Source organism: Pristis pectinata, chromosome 2, assembly GCF_009764475.1.
Source record: "Pristis pectinata isolate sPriPec2 chromosome 2, sPriPec2.1.pri, whole genome shotgun sequence".
In the NCBI taxonomy this organism is placed as follows: Eukaryota; Metazoa; Chordata; class Chondrichthyes; order Rhinopristiformes; family Pristidae; genus Pristis; species Pristis pectinata.
In genome coordinates, this window is record NC_067406.1 from 120975523 (window position 1) to 121002558 (window position 27036).

The window sequence follows — 27036 nt, forward strand, 5'->3', positions numbered from 1 at the left end:
TAATTTCTACCCGAAATGGGTCGCTTGCTGGGCCATCTCAGAGGACAGTTTATGGACAACCACAATAGTAAGTCTGGAGTCACATAAGCCACATTGGGCGAAGGAAGGACATATGTAGCCAGATGGGGTTCTACAACAAATGAGTAGTTTCCTGGTTAGAATCATAGAACAGTACAGCACAATACAGGCCCTTCGGCCCACAATGTTGTGCCGACCTTTAAACCTCACCTAAAACTATCTAATCCCTTCCTCCCACATATCCCTCTATTTTAAATTCCTCCATATGCTTATCAAGCAATCTCTTGAATTTGACCAATGTACCTGCCTCCACCACCGCCCCAGGCAGCACATTCCATGCCCCAACCACTCTCTGGGTGAAAAACCTCCCTCTGATATCTCCCTTGAACTTCCCACCTATTACTTTAAAGCCATGCCCTCTTGTATTGAGCATTGGTGCCCTGGGAAAGAGGCGCTGGCTGTCTATCTATTATTCTTAATATTTTGTACACCTCTATCATGTCTCCCCTCATCCTCCTTCTCTCCAAAGAGTAAAGCCCTAGCTCCCTTAGTCTCTCCTCATAATCCATACTCTCTAAAGCAGGCAGCATCCTGGTAAATCTCCTCTGCACCCTTTCCAATGCTTCCACATCCTTCCTATAATGAGGTGACCAGAATTGGACACAGTACTCCAAGTGTGGTCTAACCAGACTTTTGTAGAGCTGCATTATTACCTTGCGGCTCTTAAACTCGATCCCACGACTTATGAATGCTAACATCACATAAGCTTTCTTAACTACCTTATCCACCTGTGAGACAACTTTCAGGGATCTGTGGATATGAACCCCCAGATCCCTCTGCTCCTCCACACTACCCAGAATCCTGCCATTAACTTTGTACTCTGCCTTGGAGTTTGTCCTTCCAAAGTGTACCCCCTCACACTTCTCCGGATTGAACTCCATCTGCCACTTCTCAGCCCAGCTCTGCATCCTATCAATGTCCCTCTGCAACCTTCGACTGTCTCCAATCTGTAATTGTGGTTGTAGTCTTAGGATTACAGATATGTTGGTATTTTGCTTAGTGCTCAGGAAGCATTTCCAGGAATGGGAGAGCTAACTGAATCAGTGCAAAAAGGGGTCATTGTAGATTTAGATATAGAGCGGTGGTGTTACTGGTTGCACTACTGTGGGTGACGGGAACTTGGTGCAATCACCTGCCCTTCTCCTCGCGAATTCCCATTGTCACCCCCCTCTCAGTTGTTACCAAATCTCTGGGCTGGGGAGAAGTTCACAGCCATGCAAAGGAAGGGAATACAGCAGCTTCCATCACATCCAGAAGGTGATGAGAGGGACTGTAGGATCCATGGATTAGGTGCTGCTGATCCCCAACAAAGGCCTGCATCCACCATGCCAAACAGCCTGGGCAGGCAACCTCTCCACACTGAGTCTTGGGCAATTCACAGCTGGCGGCAGAATTTGAAAGCAGAAGGCAGGAATTTGGGCCAGGTCAATCCAGCTCAACCCGAGAGGAGGTCTTTTTCAAAGTGTGGTAGAACACATTGTTTCAACTGGTGGACCAAGATCACAAATCAGCACTCTGCCAGGTAGTGTTAAATAAGTATCAATGTGCCACCTCTTTGTTCCATGTTTAGTTAATTATTTGATTAACTAAACTAAGTTTATAAGTTCAATGACTGATGTGGTGGGATGCAAACATCAATATATCCACATTTTGGAATACTAGTGCAGGAACTTGTTTCATACAGATTTATGCTAACGTACAACACTGCTGTAGAAAATATGAAGCATCTTAAATTGGACCACAGTCTATATTTTTTTGTAGTTATTTTAACTACGCCACGATGCTATACTGTTCCCCTCCCCCCAACAATGCAAGTTTTAGTGCTTGTGAAAACAAAAGTTACCACTCCAACAAGAAATTAGATTATGAACAGAATACATGAAATACAGCCTGATGAATTTCTAATAAAAAACAATTAAAATATACTTACTAGGTAACTACTAAAGCCTTCCCCAAGATCTACTGAATTTGAAAACTTTCTGGGAATATCATAGCTATCTTGAGGACCACAGTCTGCAAAATAAGAAGTTTCAAGAGTGAAGTCACAAAAAATAAAGTCCTCTTTCAGGCAAGAAACTAGAACTCCAGCAACAGAGTGTGTAAATTCTGTTTCACTGTGGAAAAACACAGAAGCATGTAACAAAAAATGAATAAATGAATAGTTTGAAGTACAAATTAAAGTGCAGCTTCCCTAACCTCTTTAAAAAAAAAGACAAGACCATTTTCAAGAAAAAAAAAGTATTTTCTGTTTCAGTCAAAAATATACATAGATTTTAAAGGCTCAATGTTTGAGGTTATTGCATTTTTACAAGTTTGGTTGTTTCTCAAAAATTGCTGATTGTCAAAGGTTTGCACTGATGTAGGTTAATATCTTGAACTAATTTAAATGATAACAAAGTCATGAAGAAATTGATTACAAATGTGAAACAAAATAAATAATTGTGTAGCAGCTACTCAATGTTAGTTAAACCTCAGTCTCCACCTCCATTTATTAAACTCCGTTTTCATTAGGTGCCACATCCTGCCAATGCAAGTTTTTCCTAAACAAAGCAGAACTTGAATATTGACCTAACTTTTTTGTTTAAATATTAGTGGCAATAACGAATCAGGACAGGGACACGAGTCACATCAGTGCAATTCCAGCTCACACCAGAAACCGACTGAGTAGCAAATTACTCATCCAGGAGGTGAAACGGAATGGATATACCCCTCCAAAAAAATTTATCATCAGAACTATGGTTACATTAGTAGCAGGATGGTGCTTGCTCTTAACTGGATCAGACAATATGATCTTGCGTAATTCTTGAGAGCAAAATTAGCTGGGGCTAAATTTATTAAAGGAACGCTAAAAGGTATTTAAAACATTTTTGTAATGTACCTTCAAGTCTGCTATTCAAACTATTAATGTGCTAATCTGAATGGTATTTGAGTTTACAGGCTTCTAGATACATCCGAATAGTAGAGTTCCTCTTATCGTATTCTAAGGAGTCATCTCCCTGGACACGCACAGACTTGTTCAAATTTTCTAGCTATTAACTTCATACCTTATCTTTTGGTTACTTCACATGTCAGACAACATTCTTTCCTCAAAGACATTTTTCTTCCCCTCCACATTTGAAGGCATTGATCAAGCAAAATTCTTCAAAATGACGAATTAGTAACTGATAAATCTCAATAGAGAATGCTGTTAGATTACTGAACCATGAAGGGCATAACATCAAGCTCAATCTTGACCATACCTAATATACACCCATATTTCCTACTGTAGATCACTGCATATTGATCTGGGCAAAAAAAAACTTTTACTTTTCCTTTCACTAACCTCAAACCAGCAGGACTAACTGGAGTAACCTTTCTTCAATCACAGCCAAGACTGAATGTCTCAGCACATCTGACAAACGGACCTGTTGGGGCCTGAATGATTCACTAGGTAAACTGATGGAACAGAGGAAGGTCTGCTATTAATGCAACTCACTGAACTGACCTTTTCTTAGCCAGTGGCCTTCCACAGTGCCAATGGTATTGCTTCGAAGAGTTTTGCCAGATGTGGGAACGCTGTAATTGGTATCAGCCTCCGAGGATGATCGAGGTACACAGTAGGTGTCCACTGGGGAGCGGTCATGAGATAGAGAAGGTTTTGGTGGGCGAGGTGGAGGAACATCTGGTATAGGTTCCAACTTTGAGCAACTTTGACTCAGGGTCCCCTCTGCAGAAGGTCGTGGAATCTGATACGTGCCTCCAGGTGTGGGAGGAATGTCATAACAAACAGACATCTGCCTCATTGGATTCTCTATACCAGATATCCGTGAAGGTGTATTAAATACATATAAATCTCCTTCACTATCAGCAGCTGACAGTGAACAAGTTCCAGTAATTATGTCTGGAGAATAACTCCTTGGCAGGTTGTAAAGACTTGAATCTGTAGACTTTGAAGTGACTCTGTGTGGGGGAGAATCATAAAAACTTGGTTGCGAGAAGAAGCCATTCATTGCCTGTTTAGGTGCAGGAGGTGCTGGGGGTTTGTGTGAAGGTACATTGTCATTGCAATCAGTTTCTGATGATGTGGACTTGGTCGAAGAATCTGCATGCAACCTAGAAAACAAATCAGAACAATTCAGAAATTGCTTCCCACACTTGCGCCTTTGGAAAGATGGCGTCGGTGATCAGTGCAAATCAACAACTTATAATTATTGGCCTTTGGTGGAAACCAATTTCAAGCAGACAATTCAGCAACCCCAACTTTTCTTGTAGACAGAGTCACAATCTTTGGATTAGAATTCATAGCTGGACTTTAGCAACAATTTCAAATCACAAGGAGGAAGATGTTTGAGGGCAGGCTTTCAGTGGCCAATGCTATGCTCATCTACTAATTTAACCAAAAGCAGAAGAAAAGGTGGGGCTGCTGCAAGTACACACCAAGTGATCACTTCAATGAGCAGACCAGAGGAAGTAAATTTGTGAAAAAGAATACATGCAGGTAGGAAATTTTACGTTTCAACTTCAAACAAATTTACATTCAGGGAGAAACCAGATTGACACTCTAACCTCAGCTCATCCAAAACTCTGCTACCCGTATCCTTTTCTTCGTCCGTTCTCACTCAACCATTACCCCTGGCTTTGCCGATCTATATTGAATCATGTCTAAACTTAAAGTTCTCATTTAGGTGTTTAAAGGCTCGTTGGCTTGACTTCCCCATCTCCTTCAATACTATGGCTACTTTGACCCCTCAGACTCTGGCCTCTTTTGCACCACTGTTAGGTGCGCCTTTTACCCTGCACTCAAACTTGCCTTCCGATACTATTCATCCTCTCTTGCTCCTTTAATACCCACGTTAAAACCAAGCCTTTGATCAGTTTTATCTCTGATTTTAGTTTGGCCATCAGTTCTCCTTGAGTCTTCATAAAATGCTGATTCCTTGGTTAAAGACACTAAATAAACATAGGCTGCAGTTGCCAAGTGCTCAAGGGGAGGCATAGTAGTGTAGTGGTTAGCATAATGCTATTTGATTATTTAATTATAAAGATAATAAATCATCAATAAAGACAACGTAACAAATTTACCAAGTTGGCTTGAAATTGAGGAAATAAAAACAGATGAAATGAGATACTGGGACTATTTGCACTGGAATTGTTTACATTAGAGGAAGTGACTCACTAGAGATTTACAATTTTTAAAAGTTTGCTTAGGTTTTATAGAGCAAATATGATTAGGAGAGGAAGTTATCAATTTAAAATGGTCACTATGAATAAAAGGGAGTTTGAAGTTTCCTCATGCAGTTGTTGAGACGTGCAAATTGTTTTTTATCACGAAAGGGCTAGTCAGAAATTATTGCATCTTTTCAGGGGAAAATGTTTTGACGTTTAAAGCAGAGTAGGATGCAGGGATAGGTTTTGGAGCAAACAGCAAATCGGCTGTGATCAATACAAGCTCTACTTTATATAATCTAGTGTAGAACACTAAAATTCCTCTCAATCCAAGGTTTCCAAGTTATGCAATGTTCTGCATAGCTCCACCACATTTTGCACCGCTTTTCTTGTAAAGGTAGCGCTAACAAAAATTAACTCATCTCTCACATACCTCGCAGGAGGAAACACATTATCTCAGCGTGAACAATCCTCTGACAATGGTAACTTTCTGTGGAAAGCATGTCTTAGTAAGAGCTGCTTAGTGAGTATCTAAAAAAAACACATACCACTGGCAAGTATATTTGAATATCTACACTGGACAATGATACAAGTCAGTCTCCTGCTGCAATCAACAATCTACTGAAGGAACTCAGCAGGTCGAACAGCATCTGAGGAGGAAAGGAATTGTCAACCTTTTTGGTCAAAACGCTGCACCAGGACCTGCATCCTTCCCACAAATGCTGCTCGACCCATTTGATTTCCTTCAGCAGATCGCTTGTTGCTCCAGATTCCTGCATCTGCAGTCTCTCGTGTCTGCTGCTGCAATCAACTGCACTTGCCACATGTTCAGATTTCCCACACTGTCTGAAAACAAATTTTGCTTCAGGCCAATCAACTGCTGCACTTAAAAAATTGCAAACTATCTGAAGCTCAGATAAAAGCACTGGGAACTAGAATCTAGCTCCATTTTAACAATTGAAAATCTAACAGGATAACCAGAATGTTACCATCAATAAAACTTTTATAGTTTCAAAGACAAAAATAAAACTTTTGCACGTGTTTTTGTTCAATAAATTTGACCGAACATGGTTGTACAATTAGTTCTTCAGACTGAACACCATTGCCAATGATGTCATTGGCTCTGATGCTTCAAGAACATCTGCTTCTCACTGCAACAGATTCTTAAAGCAATATTGCAGGGAGTATCTGAACCCATCCATGGAGATTATTCCAGAGTACATAATAGGTCAGTACATTCTTGCATTGATTTTCATACTTTGCTAAAAGTAACTCCTGAAAGGTAATAATTGTTGTTCAATAATAAAAATGCACATCTTAAATCATTAATGAAGAATTAAAAAAGGTGACAATCTTGCAACATGTTAGCGTAAACAACAGTTTCATGGGTCTTCACAGTTCTCCTTCCACGAGTTCCAATACATTACATAACAGTCATTTAAGGTCAGTGAATTAAAATTTCAGTCAAGCAGACAAATCTATGACAGAGTAAATGAGAACAAAGGATTTTAAAATTTATGAGGGTAATAAAAATTTCTATAATTCACCATAACTCTATGCTAGAATACATGTGTACACCTGCCAAACTGAACAGAAGCTCATAGCAGGTCAGTCAAAATCTGTGGAATTAAAAGACAAGTTAATGATTGGGCACATAGCCAACTTCAGACGATATTCCAACCTTATTCCGCTCAGTCCAATGATGTTGAGCGATATGCTGCATTTTTTGTTAGCATTTAGAGTTTGTTATTTCAGTATCTGTAGTATTATCCTTTTGCTCATGTTTCAATCCAAACAAACAGAAATCGGTCCTGAATCTAAATGAAATTCTGCAACGTGGTCACAATCATGATGCAGCATTTCACTATTGATATTTCCCAAGTCACAGGGAAAGAAAAATCCCTTAAATCAAATGGATAACCTGTTAGTAATGTTGCCATAACCAGAACAAGTTACCAACCACAGCATAAATATATACAATATATAGACATGTATTGTTACCAAGTTCTATCATCTCAGAACCTCTCTTCTTACAAACAGTAGTTCTTGAACAAACTCATTTTCAAATATATTTTAATATGCACAACACAAAGCCAAACCACAATGCACTGCTTTTACCTCTAACTTCCAGCCTTTCAGGACCTACTTCTTTTGAATCTCCACTGTGATTTGTTGGCTCGGGAAGCCTCCTCTCACTCTGGGTGCACATTATATATGGTTTTCAGATACATTACAGTAATTACTTGTATATGGATATATTTATGAGAATTGTCAACTATGATTAACTACGATAAAGGGTACGGGAGACATTTTTTTCAACTAACATTCAAAGTTAACTCACTTGATACCTCATCCTAGAGAATCACTTCAATCACACTGCAACATTAAGACATGCCTTACATTTAATTTTGCCATGTCTAGAATGAACCAAAATATTAAAGTCAGAATCAATTCAGATTACAATTGAGTTCAACAAATACAATGGGAAAGAGCATGTGAAAATTATCCAAAGGGTCTACATTGGAGAGCATTTGATTAAGAAATGAGTACCATCATGCAATCTTACAGCTATGATTCAGGATTCACCAAGCAAGAGGCCCACAACTTGCCATCTCCCACAAATTCCATTATTGATGCTTCACAGGGTTAGTTGGAAGCTGATATATTATGGTTAGATTCAAGCAGTGGCAACAGTGCAATTTGCAGAATGGAAAGCCAAACCAATTCTTTCACACAGATCAACTCTGTAATACTAAGAACTGCAGAAGAGCCTATGTTTTCACTATAGACCCATCTACTGTTTATTAAAACTCACTGAATCTGAAACGGATGCTTTTTGCTCTCAAAATCTTCCAGCAAAAGATACTCGTCCCCCTCTTCTGTGGCAAATGATGATGCATGGCTAATTCACAAACAAAGCAAATGAAAGGTGACAACATAAAAGCTCGGCAATATCTAATTACAGAGATGAGTGTTGCAAAGAACGCAAACAAAAAGAAACATTTGCCTGCATGGAAGTGCCATCTTCCACTGAAGTGCAGCAGGAATTAAAGCAGTGTATTACAAAATTCAAGCAATCTACAATATTTTTGTATTGTCATTATAATTGGCATCAAGTTTATGTATAGTTCAGCATATAAATCAACTTAAGCACAAAGATATGAATAGCTGGTGTATTTTTTGTTTCAAACTGAACATCACACATACTATTAACTTGGTTGCTTTGCATCAGTAGGCCTTCTTACTACCATTTCCCTTCAAATGTAAGTGACCAAAGTGCAGACATTCACAAGGTTAATGTTTTTTTTGAAAAGTGTAAAAGAGCCTAAATACACCTAATGGAAATCAATTTATTTTGTAAATGTTATTCTATCATTTTTATTGAAGATAAAATTGGAATTAAAAATTTGTATGCAATGAAATGTAATAATTTACAAGAAAGATTCTGACTGCAAAATAGTGTTTCAGCCTTTAATGTCTCAGCCTAGATTTGAAATGGTATGATAGATTCAGAGATGGTCAAAAAGAACAAGTGGAAAGAAAACTAATTTATTGATGTAAATTCTATAATAGCTTTATCTTCTCACTTTGATAAGATGAGATGATCCAACAGACATGGTGGATTTAATGAGTAGCAAAAGAGGCCTTTCTTCTATCATTTTATAGGAAGCCCTTTGAGATGTATCCATAAGGATTCTGTGGTAACTCTGTGTGGGGCAGCTTTGACAAACATCCAAGTAGGTATGGAGCCACAGTAAAAACTACTCAACTTTAGCAGTTTTAACCAGGGCTAAAAGAAAAAGTGAAAATGCAAATCTCGATTTTGCTACAAATAGGTCAATGATTTTCTGAGAGTAGATGGAAGTCACACTGGGGACTAATATAATTTGCCTTGTGCAACAGAATGTAAAGTATTCATTACAAATGATTTTGATTTTATTACATCTTGTAAGGTCCGTTCCCTGGTAAAACAAAATAGGGGGCAAGTTATTCTTGAATGGGAAGTGCCATACAACCTGGGAATTCATGAAGCATACAATGCATACTTAACATGGGGCTTCATTGTATTGATCATTAGTTTCCTTCCCCACATTGTACATGGAAAATGACACACTGAGAAAGTTGAAAATATCCCTGTAAAATCCAAACTTGGTTGTTAAAACAAATGATCTTTCTAATGCTGCTAATTACAATGGATGATTAAATGATATTTGCCACAAGGGGCATTTAGTTTGCATGATCATTTAGCCAGAATTCAATATGCAACATTTAAAAATCAGATCATAAGCAATTAGCATGAATATGGAGCTACATAGGCCAACCTAGCTCAATTATCAACTATTCCTTGTTTCCCATTATATCATCCAACCATTGACCTCTTGTTTTGCTCCTGGACTCATCACTCAGTCCAGAGGTTCTTCAAAGTCTTAAGATTAAATGGATGGCTCATTAGATTGAATAAGATCACCAATCTCCATTTAAAAAGCAAGGATTTTCCTAACATCTAATATTAATTTTCAATTAATTTACACAAGTTGAATGTATTTTCAATGTATTTAATTTAAATCAATTTTTTAAAAAAATATTTTTTTCCCACTATTTCTCTGATCAGTAACATTAAAAAAAAATGTGAAGATATCAAAGGCAATAAGGGCAGTCCAGAGATGGGGCCTCATCTTATGTTGCCCAAGAAATGGCTACAGAGACGAGGACTCCAGTTGCTTGGAGTTGCTGAACTCAAGCTTGCCTGAGTACATCCCCTGGCAAGAACCTCCTCAATCATGCTAACTCCAAACTCACTTGCAAGGTCCTGTGCATCATAGGGCCATCCAATTACAAATCTCAGGGAAATACTTTGACAGCCAGTTCAACTCCCCGCCATTCCTCTCACCCACCCCCAGCTGAATCAGCTGTCAAACAGCTTTCACGGTTTGTAAATCACTTTTACATTCGTAAACATTCAAACCTATTAAAAATTAAGCATATTAAAATTATTAAAATGTAAACCTTGAAAATGATTAAACATTTAAATTTGGCAAATGAATCCAAAATAACGTAAATTACATGAAACCTATCTGCCTCCTCCATGTTGAACTGAAAGTAATTGCTTAATCTGCACCAGGTTTAACCCAATGCATAATTAGTGGACAGATGGGAAATTATAGGAAAAGCATTGTTCACCCTGGACTTCACGATGAGTTTAAAGTTGGATTGTGATTGGAATAGTGAGGAAACTTATGACTTATGTTTATGCAGCTTGTGCAGGAGTCTGTATTTCCTTATAGTAATGGAAGAAAATGTTGGCAGTTACATGAGGAACCAACTTTCCTGTGGAAACTTCAGGCTGTGCCGAAATAGGTAGTTAGCAAATACAGGGAAAATCTAGAAATAATCCATTTCCAGGTTATATTTTTGATATTGGCCATTTTAGTTGATTTGGTAGTTTTTAACCAAATTGCTGTCATATGTTTAACTTTGTGAGAGAATTCAATAAAGATGGATTGCTAAATTGTCTTTTGAAATATTAGTTCCATGCATTAAGCAATAAAAGATTCAAAATAATAGAATATAATTGTCATGAAAGCTATTGATTCTGAGGAATCCAATGCAATTCTGAAACTTTACTGTCCAAAGGTTCATCAGAAAAAAAAAATCACATCAGCAGAATTGGTATCGTAATTGAAGGATATAATGGTCTCACAGAGCAGGTTTGAGTTTGAAAGGCCTATTCCTGCTCCATTATTTTATGTTTCTTCCTGTGTCTCAAAGGACAATAAAACTGATCAGAAGGCAATTCCAAAATAAAAGCTTAAAACCTTTCTGAAAGCAAGATTACACAGCAAATATTCTTGTGCACTGAAGCCGAAACAGTTTACATCAGAGACACAAGTGACTGCAGCTGCTGGAATCTGGAGCAAAAAAATGAGCTGCTGGAGGTACTTTGCAGGTCAGGCAGGATTTGTGGAGGGAAATGGACAGTTGAAATGGAGGGAAATGGGGGGAGAGGGGGGATGATTGGCCGATGGAATATGGACACCCCCTCCTCACCTGTATCCACCTATCACTTGCCAGCTCTTGCCCCATCCCTCCCCCGCATCTCTTTATATGGGCTATCTCCATTCTACTCCTTCAATCCAGATGAAGGATCTCAACCTGAAAAGTCAACTGTCTATTGCCCTCCATTGATGCTGCCTGACCCAGAGCTCCTCCAGCAGTTTGTTGATTAGAAGATGGAGTCAGATGGGGTAGGGAAGGGTGGAAATAGCAAGAGGCTGGGAGGTGATAGGTGGAGGCAACCAAGGCCACCAGATGATGGAACCAAATAAGAAAGGTAGGAGAGAGAGATGGGAACAGTGGGGACCCAGTGGGAGGAGTGTGTGGGAGATGGGCAGATAGAGTAGGTGGGGTAAGGGAAAGAAACATGTGTGAGGGAGGATCTGAGTAGATCAAAAGGAGGAAGAAAGGGACAGAGGGGGAGCAGGTTACCTGAAATTGGAGAATTCAATGTTCATGCTGTCAGGTTGTAGACTACCAAAGGGGAATATGTTGCTCTGGTTTGCATTTGGCCTCATCCTGGCAGTGGACTCCAGGGACCGATAGGGCAGTATGGAAATTGGTAGGAGAACTAAAATGGCTTGTAGCCAGGAGCTCCGGATGGACAAGGCAGATTGAGGGCAGGTACTCGGCAAATGGTCGCCAAGTCTGCAATTGGTCTCACCAATGTACAGGAAGCGACATCAAGAGCACCGAAGGCAATAAAGGAGGTTGGAGAAGGTACATGCGAATCTCTGCCTCACCTGGAAGGGCTGGTTAGGTCCCTGGATGGTGGTGAGGGAAAAGGTGTAGGGACAGGTGCAGGGGAAAGTGCCTGGGAAGGGGGAGGGATGAGCAAACTGGGGAGTCACAGAGAGAATGGTCCCTGAGAAAAGCAGAAAGGGATGGGAAAGGGAAGATGTGACTGGCGGTGGGATAACAATTTATATCTTAACAAATAAATTCCCTCAGGCTCTTCAATGGTCCCTCAGCCTAGGAAATTTTATATCATCGTATCTCTTGCCAACCTCCACTGATACAGCAGTGTTTTGCCAAATCGGTTTCAACATGTTGACTTCATTCCATCGTACTGAAATGAAATGACCATGCAGGCACAATCCATACTTCTGTACAGGTTATTGCTTGAATGCCAAGCACCCACCACCCTGTCTTTTTCTGCTACTTTAACCAAGGCCAAACAATAAATTACCAGGGGCTCTAAGCAGTCTGGTTTAGTGGTAGGACATGTTTACAAACCTAGCTCCAGAACTTCAATGCATATCTAGGCTGACACTTCAGTGCTGTAATGAAGGATGACTGATTTATCGGGAGCCTTTCACAAGATCATTGCTTGACTGTTGAAGCATACATAAAAGACACTCTGCGTCAGTCTGAAGAGGAACAAGAGCAATGTTTATTGCCTGAGGATTTTCTGCCTCTCAATCAATGCTACCAATCATGGATTAACTGGTTATTTATCTCACTGCTGTAATTAGAAACCTCAAATGTGTATAATTTGGCTGCTGCATTTGCCTTCTTTTATAACAGTCAATACAAAACATAGTTTCTTGTCTGCAAAATACTATGAGTGCAAGAGGAAGTGTAAATTTGTTCCAACTTTCCTGTGCTATTCTCCTCCCAATGCACCTACAACATGCCATTTATCTCTCTATTTTCAAAAGCATTCAGGGTATTCTTCACTTCACTGAACACTTGTTATAATTCTGCATTAAATTACCTGTATGTGACTCCTGCTACCACTAGGACATATCCTCTCTTACAATAATATTACTAATTAATCAAGCCTTCTTTTTCCTTTTTTTGTTAAGTCAATTGTTAAGAATCTCACCACCTTAAAAATTATATTCTGCATGGAGGCCAAAGGAATTTAATGGAATTTAGGTTAATGAGCAAACTTTATTATTTGTGGCTTCAAATCCCTTTCTCTTATTTTTCAAAAAAAATTTCAAAATGTGCACTACAGAAGTAGGCCAACTGAGGTGGAAACAGTTATTATAATATTCAGAATTACAGATAGTTTAGTGATGCAAACCCATGACAGTAACTACATATTAAAATGTTTTTCTACTCTCTCTCTATTACACTGGAGTTTCTGTCAAAGGAGACATACTGACTCAAACTGTCTCAAGTCCTTTAGTCTAATCTCTCACATCTCCCTTTCATTTCTCCAGCTTCCTTTTATATCTAGCTTTTTCACCATGTAATGTCTACCAAGTGCTGATTCACTCTACCCTGACCCAAGTGACCTCTGCTGTCTTCTTAATTTATTTTAAGCAGCTGCCACATTCTGCTAAAGGACTGCACCCACTACTTAACCTTGACTCTTTCTCCCACATTCCTTCCCCAAATTTGACTCCTCTGTCTCAGTTCCCAAAGTATGTGTGTGTGTGGTTTTTTTTGTGCTCCACTTATTTGATGAGTATTGGTTGCAGTTACTAGGGTAAATCAAATAATCCAGTGCCTGCCTGCTACTCGCCTTGTAACGGAGGTTGCAACATTCAACACTTAGGAAATATTGGTGAGCCTACCACACTCCTAACTAAATACAGCAAGCCAACTCAACACCACACTCCATAACCCTCAGTCATCAGCATGTGAGGAAGGTCACAAGATCTGCCCTTAACTGCCTCAGGACATCACCTACTTTTTAAAAATTGAATGACGGAAATTTTCCCATGTCTCTTGACTGTGACCTTATTTAGAGTGGCCTTGTACTTGACCCAATAAAGGTCATAATTGAGAAACATCACAGGGTTTCCATGCCAATCACTAGGTGGGAAGCAGTTGACGTAAAACATCCAAAAATATTAGAAATTAATTGGGATCAGCTTGCCTTCATTTAATCACTTGCCCAAAATGCATTTGACTTGCTGGTTGATATTTTGGGCAATATGCACCAAATTCACTTCCTCACCAAGCCACACTCCAGGAGTCCCAGGCAGAGGGAGAGGCAGAGGCAGAGACCGAGACACTTTAGGAAAGGCCAGAGTATCACTCATCTAGGAGCCTGTAAGCATTCAGCAGTCCACTGGTACCTGTGTATCACAGTGGAGCCGGATTGTTCAAGTGGCATGAGTCTGGTCAGCAGGAAGTGTGACCAGCTATCAAAGTTTTGACCTGAAATATTTCTCTTCCCACTGAAGGTGCCTGGTCTGCTGAATGTTTCCAGCATTTTCTGTTTCTATTTCACATTTCCAGCATCTGCAATTTTTCCACTTTCCACTTCTAATCTGCTTTATTTGTTGATACTCGCAAGCCCAGCTGGGATAAGTCTTTTCATTCATATACAGATCTGGACTGGAAGGAAAAACAGGAGAAAGTGCTGTTGTGGGCAAGCTTATATCTGGACTCCGTTTTGACTGATAAGTTTACATAATTCAGATGAAAGAGATGCTGTGTTTTGCTTTACTGATATGACAGGATTAGACCAAATGGATTTAATAGGCTTTAATTTCCACAAGAATGTGATTCCAATATAGTTAGAAAGTGACCTTTCAATTTTATGTTTGATATGCTGCAATAATATACTTTATTTGTAGCCTGATTATAACATGTAAAATGTGGTGAGGAATCTAAAATGATGAAATAATGGGCTGGGTTGTTTACCTAGCGGGTTTGCCTAAAAAATGGATTGCAAAATTGAGAAATAAAATGGTCTTCATCCTGCCTCTATTCATCCCTTACACAACTGAATTAAGGAAAATGGGTAATCAGAGGAACAGATATTGGGAAAAAGCAGAACTTAGAAGTAATTATGTGAAAGATTCAAAAACTGAACAGAGGCAAAGTGAAGACAGTTTTGCTTTCTAGTTTAGCCAAGCAAGCATCTCTTTAACACTGTCACTTTGGTCTCTTCACTACATTTTAAGTTAACCAACTACCTATCATTTTTCAGTATTTCTTCACAATTTTATTCAGTTGGAAAATGGAATTAAGTTTAATAGAAGTGAAAAGCAGAGAAATAGGAAGAATAATATTATTCAAAATGTAATCTCTTCCTCTCACTGATGAGCTTGTCCAACCTATTTGATTAAGTAAATTCTGGAAATTAAATGCCCTATCCTCCAAAATTAGCAGCTCTTTCAAAGAATACATTAAAAATTACTGTAAAATCATCAAACCCAATGATAAGTAATTCAATTTACAATCCTGTTTAGAATGAATGATACTCCAGACATAAAAATTGTTACGTCATTTCAGGATTTTAACAATCAAGTAGTTTAGCATCAATACACTTAGTGAACAGTACTAGTGAACAGAACAGTACACTCATCTTACCTGGTGGGTTCAGGCTTTTTACTTTCACAGTTGGCTAACCATAGATAATCCTGTGGATCTTCTTGGCTGGACAAAGACTCCAGATGTCGCACACTAATTGGCTGATATGGGGGAGGTAGTGAGCCCATGGAAACTGCTGAACGCACGGAGGGTTGTGTAGTATTAACAGAAAGAGGTACCTCAGTCATGGCAGTGCCAGAAGGATTGGATGGTTTAACAGCATCTGCAATGTGACAAAAAGAGCCTATTAATAGTTATAAAAAAATTAAAATATTCCAAAAAGTAATGGCCATTTAATAATTCAGTTCAATTTTTAATTGCACAGATTTGAAACAGGGCAGATTGATATTTACTACTTAACAGAATTGACCATTCTACAGTTTATTTGGAAGTCAAATTCAAATTGTGGCACTGTATTCAGCAAACATTCCAATCTTCTGAAAACTTTACCAAATTGCATGTTGTGTGTAAAATTACAACAGATGTGTTAAAATTAATTATATGGTACTGTGTGCTTCAATGCTATGGGCAGCATGCAGAACAACCTTGCTGTAATTCACTAAAACTTTCATTAGGCATGGATAGTGTAGATGATAAGAGTCTTTTTCCCAGGGTAGGGGAGTCCAAAACTAGTAGGCATAGGTTTAAGGTGAGAGGCGAGAACATTAAAGGAGATCTTAGGGAGGCAAATTCTTCCACACAGTGGGTGGTGGTTATATGAAGTGAGCTGCCAGAGGAGGTGGCTGAGGCAGATGCATTGTTTAAAAGGCATTTGGTCAGGTACTTGGATAGGAAAGGAGTAGAGGGATACAGGACTAATGCAGGTAAATGGGTTTAACATAGTCATCATGGTTGGCATGGACAAGTTGGGCTGAAGGGCATGTTTTTGTGCTGTACAGCTCTAGGACTCAAAAACGTAAGAAATTGTGTCTCCCAGCTTTAAACTATTTCCCTTTGCACTTTCAGAAACATTTTGCAGTTTAAGAAATAGTCATTGTAGAAACACTAAATTCCACAGCATTTTGTAATCTCCTTTAGCACCTCTGAACTACATTCTCATAAACTGGAGTAAGACAATGATGGTGATCTTTCAGATTAAAATAATAATGTGAACATTAAAAAATAATTGATAGAGTACAGAAACTTTTCAAGCGATCTTGACTCCATATCTCCCTGCACACTGCAGTTAGCCAGCTGGAAAAAATTCCATTGGAAAACAAAATCTCAAATAGACAAAAACAACTGCCTACAGGTATTTACAGATGAAAATATAGAGGCAGTAGCAAACATTATAATGCATATCTTGCACTAGCAACTTTTTAAAGCCTTTACGTGAACATGCTAGCATTTCTTGCCAACATAATTCACATGATATAAAGAATGATGACAATGACTCACATCACATCATCAATTAATGAAACAAATTCTTTGTAGATAATCTTGAATAAAGAATCAAAATAAACAAGAAAAACAACAGGAGACTGGCTAGGGATCTAGGCTTTTTGTTGGTGACACAATTATTCCTAAATTGGATAGATTTTTTTTATATATTAGATAACAGCTGAAAATTAGACCTTTAGATCAAATTTATGTACTACTTCCGCTGATGCTGCGGAGTAGACAAATAAAATTGGAATAGCTAGGAAGGATCCAGGAAATCTATTGACCTCATATTATTCCATGCATTTCAAAAGACACAATGCATGAATCAATCATCCCTCACCCAACAACTACCCTACCACCCTTAACCCTTGTAACATCAATTGTTCTGTTTTAAATGTTTCTATAGATTTTCCTTGCTCTTCCCCAATGTCCATTCAAAATGTTGAGCTCTGTGATAGGACAAAATTTCTATTATTAGCAGTAAAATTATATTCCACTAGTTTAAACCTGTGCATTCCCATTTTGACTTTTAGATTGTTTCTGTTCTGTAACTTGTTTATTTCTGTAGGATTTCTCTCAAGACAAACCTGCGAAAGGTTAAAGAACCCAAATCATTCATTTTTTTCTCTCACAACCTAGACCTCTCTTGTTCAGAATTAGCTGCATAGTTCCTCTTTGTGCTTCCTCTAATGCTTGAAACCCTCCTATTTTGAACAAAGCTGACCTATTATTCAGGTGTGATTAGATCAAACTGCCCCTGACTTGTTTTGACTGTATGGTTGACATTCTTCCAGCTTTGGGGATTGCTTCTCCAAACTTTCTAGAAATGTAGAGGTTCGAGTCTACCAACCCTTTCCTCCTTGCATATTTTAATATGATTCATGGATTTTGTCCATTTTGCTTTCCTACATACAATAATTTACATTAACCACACCAAATTTCATCTGCCACCAAATAGTCCATTCTGATATTTGCGTTCTACTGTGAACTCTCCTTAGGTTTCAAGAGTCAATAGTCATGAAATGGTTCAGGGACCATCCTTCAAAACTATTACACTGGCTGAAAAATGTATTGGGGTGTCAAGGTAGGGAAAGGAAGACTTTCCCTACCTTGATGATGCACCAGCTCTTGTGGGCTCCTTGCATATTTCAGTCATGAATCAGCTATGTATCACATTTCCCAATTCGCACACCTAATCTTCAGGGAACCCAAGTTGTATTTAAATTTAAACTATTATCAGAGTTTCTCAAAAACTCTATCCATAGGCCAAGTTATTCTCCTAGTGACCTGGTGATCTTTAGCAAACTCTTGTTGCTATTCCACATTCCTCATAGTTTATAAACATAGTACGCCATTTAGATCTGCGAGTCTATGCCAGCACTGAGAACAATTCCATCAACCCATTTATTTTCCCTGTAACCTATTCCCATTCATAGGCCCACTGACTCCATTCAGATTGTCCTACAGCCCCCCTACATTCAGGGTAATTTACAGTAACCAATTAATCTACCAACCAGCTGGTCCACCCAGGGTAAATCCATATAATACAGGGAGAACATGCAAACTCCACATGGATAGCACTGGAGGTCAGGACTGAACCCAGGTTGCTGGAGCTGAGGGGCAGCTGGACTACTACTTGGACTATTTTTAATACTGGAGGATTTCTATAAAAATTAGTTCTTTATGTACATTACTTTCAGCCACTGCATCAACTTATTTCATGTTCTAGCTGTCCCTGCTACATATGGGTAACTCTTTCCTTCCTTTCTGCACACTTTATACCCATTACCAAATTAATTTTCATCCTGAGTTTAGTTGTGTTCTGATTGTCTCACCACATTCTTGTTCCTGATTAGCACATTCCCAACCATTCCTCCAATTAACATTTGCTTAAGGTTATGTTGTCCTTTCATGTGCATTAATACCCATTTCTCACAAGCAATCATACATACAGCTGGGTTTACTGTGTTCAGATTAACCCACTATCATTTTCCTCTGGGATTTGGTTATATATGCTCCCTCCCTCTCCTCCATACAAATCACCCCCACCCCCCAATTATCCCCACCTATCTATTTCTAATGATCTTCAATTGACCTTCATGCATTGTTCTTCTTAAAATGTCCCCAATTATTTATAAAAGGGGGGGGGGGGGGATGGTGGTTTTAACACCAAAAGCCAACGATTCACCTGAATTAAGCTTATTGGTGAACCTCCTTTTCCAAACGCTGTTGGAAGACTGGAGGAGTGGATGATTTTTAACTGTGCCTTCAGGCATTGAAGCACCTCCCGACTGGCCAAGACGAAATCTTAGTTTGAACAGTTTAGCATTAGCTGCCAACTCCATAGTGTTGAAATGTATGCTAGCAACAGTTGCCTGAAGGATTTTTTAGAAGCTGTTTCTAATTAAAATTCCTGCTAACCATTTAAGTAGGTAGCTTAGAATTTTGTTTGTTAATACTTGGCCTACACCCCACCTCTCAGAAGTATGATGCACTCGTGAGAAGCAGCAAGCTAGTGCAGAAAAATTTAAACACTGCTTAAAACTTGCATCATCTTTCTTTGTTCCTTTGCCCACTGGAGATTTGAAGGGGACTGCTGTAGTGGAGGAAGATTTGGGGAGGGGTGACAAGAGTAGGTCTGAAACAAGGACCATTCCTCATAGCCAATGAAAAGATAGTCGTAGCTGGGACCCATGCAAGTGCCCACGGCTACACCTTTGATTTGTAGAAAGTGGGAGGAATTGAAAGACAAGTTATTGAAGGCAAGAACAAGTTCTGCCAGGCAGGGATAAGAGTGTTAGGGAAGGGGAACTGGTTGGGTCCAGAAAGCAGAGGGCCCCAAAACCTTCCTGATGTGGGATGGAGGTGTACAAAGACTGGACATCTGTGGTCAAGATGAGGCAGTTGGGGCCAGGGAACAGGAAGTTGCCAAAATGGTGAAGGGTATGAGGGGCATCCTGGATGTACGTGAGAAGGGGAGAAGGGAACAAAGGGAAACAGGAGACAGTCAAGGTAGGAAGAGACAAGATCGGTGGGGCAAGAACAGGCAGCAACAACGGGTCTTCCAGGGCAGTCCTGCTTGTGGACTTTAGTAATTAGTATTCTGTAATTAGAACTAAAATTGGATGCGAAAATCAGAGGGTGGATGATGGGGCCATTAAAAATCACTACTCTGGCAGAAGTACCAAGATTTTGTGGCGACATCATCAGCATTGTCGTGTATGATCATTGACATCATCATCACACAAATCATTTTCTCTGCTTTCAATCTAGGCATGAAATGGGAGGCACCCACAGCGTAGCCACTTGATGGGAATACTGAGTGCACTTTACAAAGGTAACACAGAATTTATGCAACTGGCTTGGTTCCCTAGCACATAGTACGATTTTCTTAATATGGAAAAAAACTTCAGCCAGGATCCTTCATTTAGTTTAGCAGAAGCTGACATTTAAGATTAAATGCTCTGGCTAGACATTGCTCTCAGTGGATAATTCTCCACCAATATTTTTTTCCCCCAAAGTGTCTCAGTGCTCAGCAGTAGAGTATGAAGTAACTGATTCTCAACCATCTGTCCAGGGAAAATGGGAAAAACTGCTTCACAAATCAATTTAAAAAAATTCCAAAGCCTAATTTCCAAAATTACACTTTTTTTTATGATGGGGCCAAATGAACTTCAGTGAACATTCCTGTCCACGTTTATCCAAATGAAGTTTACATAAGAAACAGATCACCTCACCATGAAGTAGAAAACAAATCAACGTTACAGTGAGACTGTTACTTAATCTAATTACCTAGTACAATCATAACCAAAGATTCTTAAATCTACTGAAAAGTATCATATCAACGAAATAAGAGAAATACACATTCATCTCACCAACTTGTCATGCACATCTCATCATGCTTCATTGACCAAAAATAGACCAAACTATTGAATTTCCCAGTGACTATAAATCAGACAAAAAAAAAGACAAAGACCAGTCAATTATTAGGCATTCTCATTACCATAGAACCATACAGCACAAAACAGGCCTTTCGGCCCACCATGTTGTGCCGTCCATCAAACCACCCTCACACTATCTAAACCTTTCCTCCTGCATATCCCTCTACTCACATTCCTCCATGTGCCTATCCAACAAACTCTTGAACCTGTCCAATGTATCTGCCTCCACCACCACCCCAGGTAGTGCATTCCATGTACCAACCACTCTCTGGGTGAAAAACCTCCCCCGACATCTCCCCTGAACCTCCCACCCATAACCTTAAAGCCATGCCCTCTCGTCTTGAGCAGTGGTGCCCTGGGAAGGAGGTGCTGGCTGTCTACTCTATCTAGTTCCTCTCAATATTTTATATACCTCTATCATGTCTCCCCTCATCCTCCTCCTTTCCAGTGAATAAAGCCCTAGCACCTTCAGCCTCTCCTCATATTCCATACGCAGCATCCTGGTAAATCTCCTCTGCATCCTCTCCAACCCCTCCACATCCTTCCTATAATGCAGCGACCAAAACTGAATACAGTACTCTAAGTGTGGTCTAACTAGAGTTTTGTAAAGCTGCATCATCACTTCATGGCTCTTAAACTCAATCCCACGACTTATGAAAGCTAACATCCCATAGGCCTTCTTAACTGCTCTATCCACCTGTGAGGCAACTTTCAGTGAACTGTGAATATGAACCCCCAGATCCCTCTGCTCCTCTACACTGCCAAGTACCTTGCCATTTACCCTGTACTCTGCCCTGGAGTTTGTCCTTCCAAAGTGTACCGCCTCACACTTTTCCGGATTGAACTCCATCTGCCACTTGTCAACCCAGCTCTGCATCCTATCAATATCCCTCTGTAAGTTCTGACAGCCCTCCACACTATCCACAACACCGCCGATCTTAGTGTCGTCCGCAAACTTACTAACCCAGCCTTCCACCCCTTCATCTAAGTCATCTCTAAATATCACAAAAAGTAGGTGTCCCAGAACTGATCCCTGTGGGACACCACTAGTCACTGCCCTCCAATCCGAGGGCACTCCCTCCACCACAACCCTCTGCTTTCTACAGGCAAGCCAATTCCTAATCCACACAGCCAAACTTCCCTGGATCCCTTGGCCTCTGACCTTCTGAAGAAGCCTACCATGAGGTACCTTATCAAACGCCTTACTAAAATCCAAATAGACCACATCCACCGCACTACCCTCATCAATCTTCCTCGTCACCTCCTCAAAGAACTCTATCGGGCTTGTGAGGCAAGATCTTCCCTTCACAAATCCATGCTGGCTGTCCCTAATCAGTCCATTATTCTCCAGGTGTTCATAGATCCTATCCCTTAGAATCCTTTCTAACAGCTTACCCACCACAGACGTAAGGCTCACCGGTCTGTAATTCCCTGGACTACCCCTACTACCTTTTTTGAACAAAGGAACAACATTCGCCACCCTCCAATCCTCCGGCACCATCCCCGTGGACAACGAGGACTCAAAGATCCTTACCAGCGGTTCAGCAATCTCCTCCCTCGCCTCTCGAAGCAGCCTGGGGAAAATCCCGTCAGGCCCCGGGGATTTATCCATCTTGATATTATTTAACAACTTCAACACATCCTCTCTCTTGATATCTACAACCTCGAGAATATTACCCTTACCAGCACTTGGTTCACTTTTTAGAGCTAGGGAAACATGCTACATGTGTAATTCTCACTGTCCTCAGGCAGTGCTAACACAAGGACAAAGGTTGATAAAGATAACAATTGGCACTTTTAACATGGAAAAGCATCCCAAAGTTCATTGCAGAAGGTTAACTAAAATTTTAAAATTCACAGTATGCGAAAAATATTAGTACAGATAACCTAAACCTTGGTCATACACAATGGTTTTAAGGAGGAAAGGTAAGGTAGATAGGCACAAGGCATTAGGGAAGGAAATGGAGATTGTGGGCCAATGAGGGGCAGACTGATGGAGGTTTCAGGAGGCCAGAGCTGAAGGAATATTTTGTTCTTGGAGAAGGTTGGAAGACGATGAAGTCAGTAAACATGAGGATGAGAATCTTAAAGTGGAAATGTGTGAGACTGATAGTTAATGAGCATTGGAGTGATGGGTGAGAAGGTGTAGATTAGCACATGGGCTGACTTTGGGATGAGCTTCAGACTGGAGTATTTGAAGTGGCAATATCACAGATCAGGGTTTCAGCAGCAGGTATGGAGGGAAGGGTGGAGAGAAAGGTGGTATTTCATAAATGGAGCTGGTGCTCACTGTGCTGGAAAGAATATATTGATTGATACCCATCTCAATGACAAAGAAAAAGCTGAAGTGATGTGTTTCTACAGGTTTCTCACTAACTCTATAACGTATATCTCCCATAACAATCATATTGTTTTCTTTCAGCCATTTGTTCTGACCCATGATCTTCTAGTGCTGCTGCCTTTATTGCAAAATATTGCATGCTTACTGACAAAGGATAATCTCTTTTAGGATGCTGTGAAATTATAAGATATTCCAAGAAGTGACCTGGTCAAGAAGAAAGAATTTGCTATAGAGGTCAAGATAGCTTGAAATTAGTGGCTGAATTTAGACTTGCTGAACAGGAAATCCAATCCTCCAGCAAGCCAAAAGCAGAAAGACTTCCAGAAAAGTTTAATGAAAGTACAGCATAATACAGATGCACTGATCAAAATGACACAAACTCTAGCACGGTGATCAGAATCCTTTCAGTAGTACCAAACAAAACTAATTTAGATAAGCTCCAAGAAGAAACTGAAATTAAATGAAGGTTAGCATCTCCATCTCTCAGTCATCTTAAAATGAAATTTCAGGTTTCTACTATGAAATTGTCTTTCAGGGTTTGTTGTCATAAAGGTTTAAAAAGAGAAGTTTTTCTAAAATCTCAAAAATTCACGCCAGTGACTGACACCATTTTTACTCTGTGTAACGATAACAGTCCACTAACTGAATGGTTTCTTTTGCCTCCAGAGCTTACTTGAAATGCACAATGGAATGCTCAGCCTTCATATCTTTTTTTTAATGTAATGTGAAGGATTGCCTCCTTATGTTTGGCAGTACTTGGAGTGCTGACCTTACCTTCATTGATGGATTCAGGACTTCACTGAAGGAATAAATTGAGAATTGATCTAAATACACTGCTGTCCCAAGTTCAAACGGAAACTCAGCAAATTCTAAAACTCCTAAAAACAGAGGCAACTCTGCTGGTGCTGTGTGTTATCCTAACTGAATAATTCCTCTCATGCTCCCTGTTCCCTCAAGTCCCAATGCACATCATCGTCTTATTTGCATATAGAAGATAGAGGTCAGACTTTCTGATCCAGTTACCCTTTCCCATCAGAAATGGTACAACACATATGCTTTTTGAACCCATTTGTGTCATCTAGTTCCTTAGGTCGGGCAAAAAGAAAACAGGAAAACAATCAACCAAATTTAGACTTTCTCTGATCCTCAGACAATCAAAGTAAGCTGCAGGAGACTGCTACAATTGCTAACTGTAATCCAACAGTAATGCTTCCCAATATACCTTTTGTAGCTCCTATTAAAGGAGTTTTCTATAAATACCTAAGAATTTATAGGAAACACCCTCCAGAAGGCCTGTAGCAAATACAAGCTCAACCTATTCCAACCCCCTAATGCCCACAGGCCAGACCCTACTGATATACATCACCACCCACAATTGCTACCTGTGGTCACCCCACATCTCTGCTTACCTGCGGTTGGAATAGGAAGGCCTACGTGCACTCCAGCAATGAGGCCTGACCAGCAGCAGAGCACATAGGAGAACCAACCCCAAAACTCCCCCAACAGAATGCAGAATACATCTTTACTGTAAGGTGATCTGGCCAGATCACATGGAGGCAACATCTTTATTAAAAACAAATGATTGTGACCATGATATGCAGTGTCTGGAGAATCCTCCGATATTGCTGAAAGTCAAATAATGAAACAAAAAAAAGTTAACTGTAAAATTGTTCAGACCAAATAAAGCTTTCATTTACTCAGGCAGTTTCCTCCATTCTTGTATCTTGCACACTTTCACCAGTTCCCATCTGAAGAAGTTTACCCATATCATAGATAACTGGGCTTAATAGAAAAGCTATATCCTGCTTGAATATTCCACTGAGCACCAATTCCCTGCTTCCTTACGCTTACAACAGACTAATAACAAATAAACTATCTGGAGAAAGTTCTTCAATCCAACTCTCACAAAATAACTGCAATTAACCACAGAAGAGAGTTTTCATGAACTCTGTCAAAAGTATCCAAAGTCCAAAATATTCCATTTTGGGGCTTCAGAAATGGGTATTGTAGTGTCTGACATCATCCAAAAAATTGAAAAACTGCTTTCAGGGGTTGCCTTTAAACACTATCATTGGTGCATGCAAGGGTTGGTCACATAACTTCCTACATGTACCAATGGGACCAGACTGACACAGATTCACCCTAAGAAAGGAATGCATAGCACATGGCAACTTAGACATTTTGCCCATAATATTCCTCTGATATTGTGCAGTTGTGGCTGTGGTGAGAGCTTGTTGTGGGCAAGACCCAATCTATACCAGAAGATCCCAGGAGAAGGCCAGGCTTAAACCACCTCCTGCAACCATAAACATATAAAATATTAAATAAGTGAAAAAATTTGAAACAGATGATCTTCCTGAAATTTGACAACTCTTTGAAAGCACTGTTGTCCTCAAAATGTGTTTTTACATCGAGGTAAACCGTAAAAACAGCACTCTCATGCCTCGAAAAAATATAAAAGCCGAGTTTCTTTTTAAAAAAAATCGTTCAGACCTTCCTGTCAGAGGACAAACATTTCCCACTCCTCCACATCTGGAAATTGGAAGCATTTCCTCCCTGTTTGCTATCTAAAACTACTGTACGACACACATCAGGCTTAACTGTGAAGGCCTCATATTCACATAAATCTCAAAATCATTAGGCGCAGAAACAGGCCCTTTCAGCCAACTCTGTTCATGCTGACCGTGATGCCTATCTATGCTAATCCCATTTGTGCACATTAGACCCATATCCTTCTACACCTTCCCTATCTAAGTACTTGTCTATTTTAAAATATTTGTCAAAATATCTTTGCTTAAATTCCATTTTGATCATGTATCCATGTAGTACATAAGATACAGAAGAGCAGGCTATTCAGCTCTTTGTACTTGCTCCAGCATTCAGAAAGTTCACGATGGATCTATTACCTCAGGGCCACTTTCCTGCATTAACTCCATATCCCTCAATTCCATTAATATTTAAAAATTCGCTATCTCCTTCCTGAATGTACTCAATGACTGAGCCTCCACTGCCCTTTGGAGCAATGAAATCCAAAGGTTCATCACCAATTTTATCCCTGTCCTGATTAGATGATCCCTTATTTTGAGACTGTGATTCTTAGTTCCAGACAGCCTGCTAGGGAAACATCAATTGATGTCAGTAAGAATTTGGTATGTTTCAACGTGATCATGTTTCATTCCTCTAAAGTCAAGGGAGTACAGGCCTACCCTGTTTAATCTCTCATTTTTAAAAAAAACTTTCTAAAGTAATCTTGCTGATGATACTCAAACTCCACAGTAATGCTGGCTATTAGTTTCCCTACTTGTATGCCAATTTAACATCAACCTTCATTTTCAGCTCACTGTTCACAGCTTCAAATTCTACACTTCATACCCTTAAAACTCTATCCTTTAATCTCCCTGTCCGTTTTGACACGTATTGAAGGAAGTGAGCAACTCTCCAATTCGCTGTTCAAAAATCAGAAAATTTATGGTCCAGATGGAAGCTAATTGGCCCATGTGTCGAGACCATCAAAGAGCAGCTATCTAGCCCATTCCCATTTCCTAATTCTTGGTCCGTGGCCCTATAGGTTAAAGCTCTTCAGGTGCACATCCAAGTAGTTTCTACCTCTACCATCCTTTCAATGCAGCGACTGCCACATGTCTAACAACTACTGGGTGAAAACACTTCTCACCTTCCTTCCAATCCATCTGCCAACTATTTAAGTCTGTGCACCCTGTTTATTAGCCTCATTATTAAGAAAACAGGTCTTTTCTAACCGCTGTCTAGTTCACTTATTCTTTACATTCAATCTTTCCTCATTGTTAAATTCTCCAG

General features: G+C 39.7%; 1 protein-coding gene across 11 annotated transcripts in view; it reads right to left on the minus strand.

Moving 5' to 3' along the window:
* The window catches only part of gab1 (GRB2-associated binding protein 1), a 178125-nt gene that overhangs the window by 28572 nt on the left and 122517 nt on the right, over positions 1 to 27036 (minus strand). For 7 of the 11 annotated variants that reach the window (XM_052010238.1, XM_052010240.1, XM_052010246.1 and 4 more), the window contains exons 3-6: positions 15556 to 15778; positions 8039 to 8125; positions 3563 to 4170; positions 2009 to 2091 (exon numbers count right to left, since the gene is read on the minus strand). In XM_052010238.1, coding sequence (XP_051866198.1) covers positions 2009 to 2091; positions 3563 to 4170; positions 8039 to 8125; positions 15556 to 15778 — 1001 coding nt within the window. The remainder of the gene's footprint in view (positions 1 to 2008; positions 2092 to 3562; positions 4171 to 8038; positions 8126 to 15555; positions 15779 to 27036) is intronic. The other 4 variants (XM_052010247.1, XM_052010248.1, XM_052010242.1 and 1 more) reach the window with 1 other exon arrangement.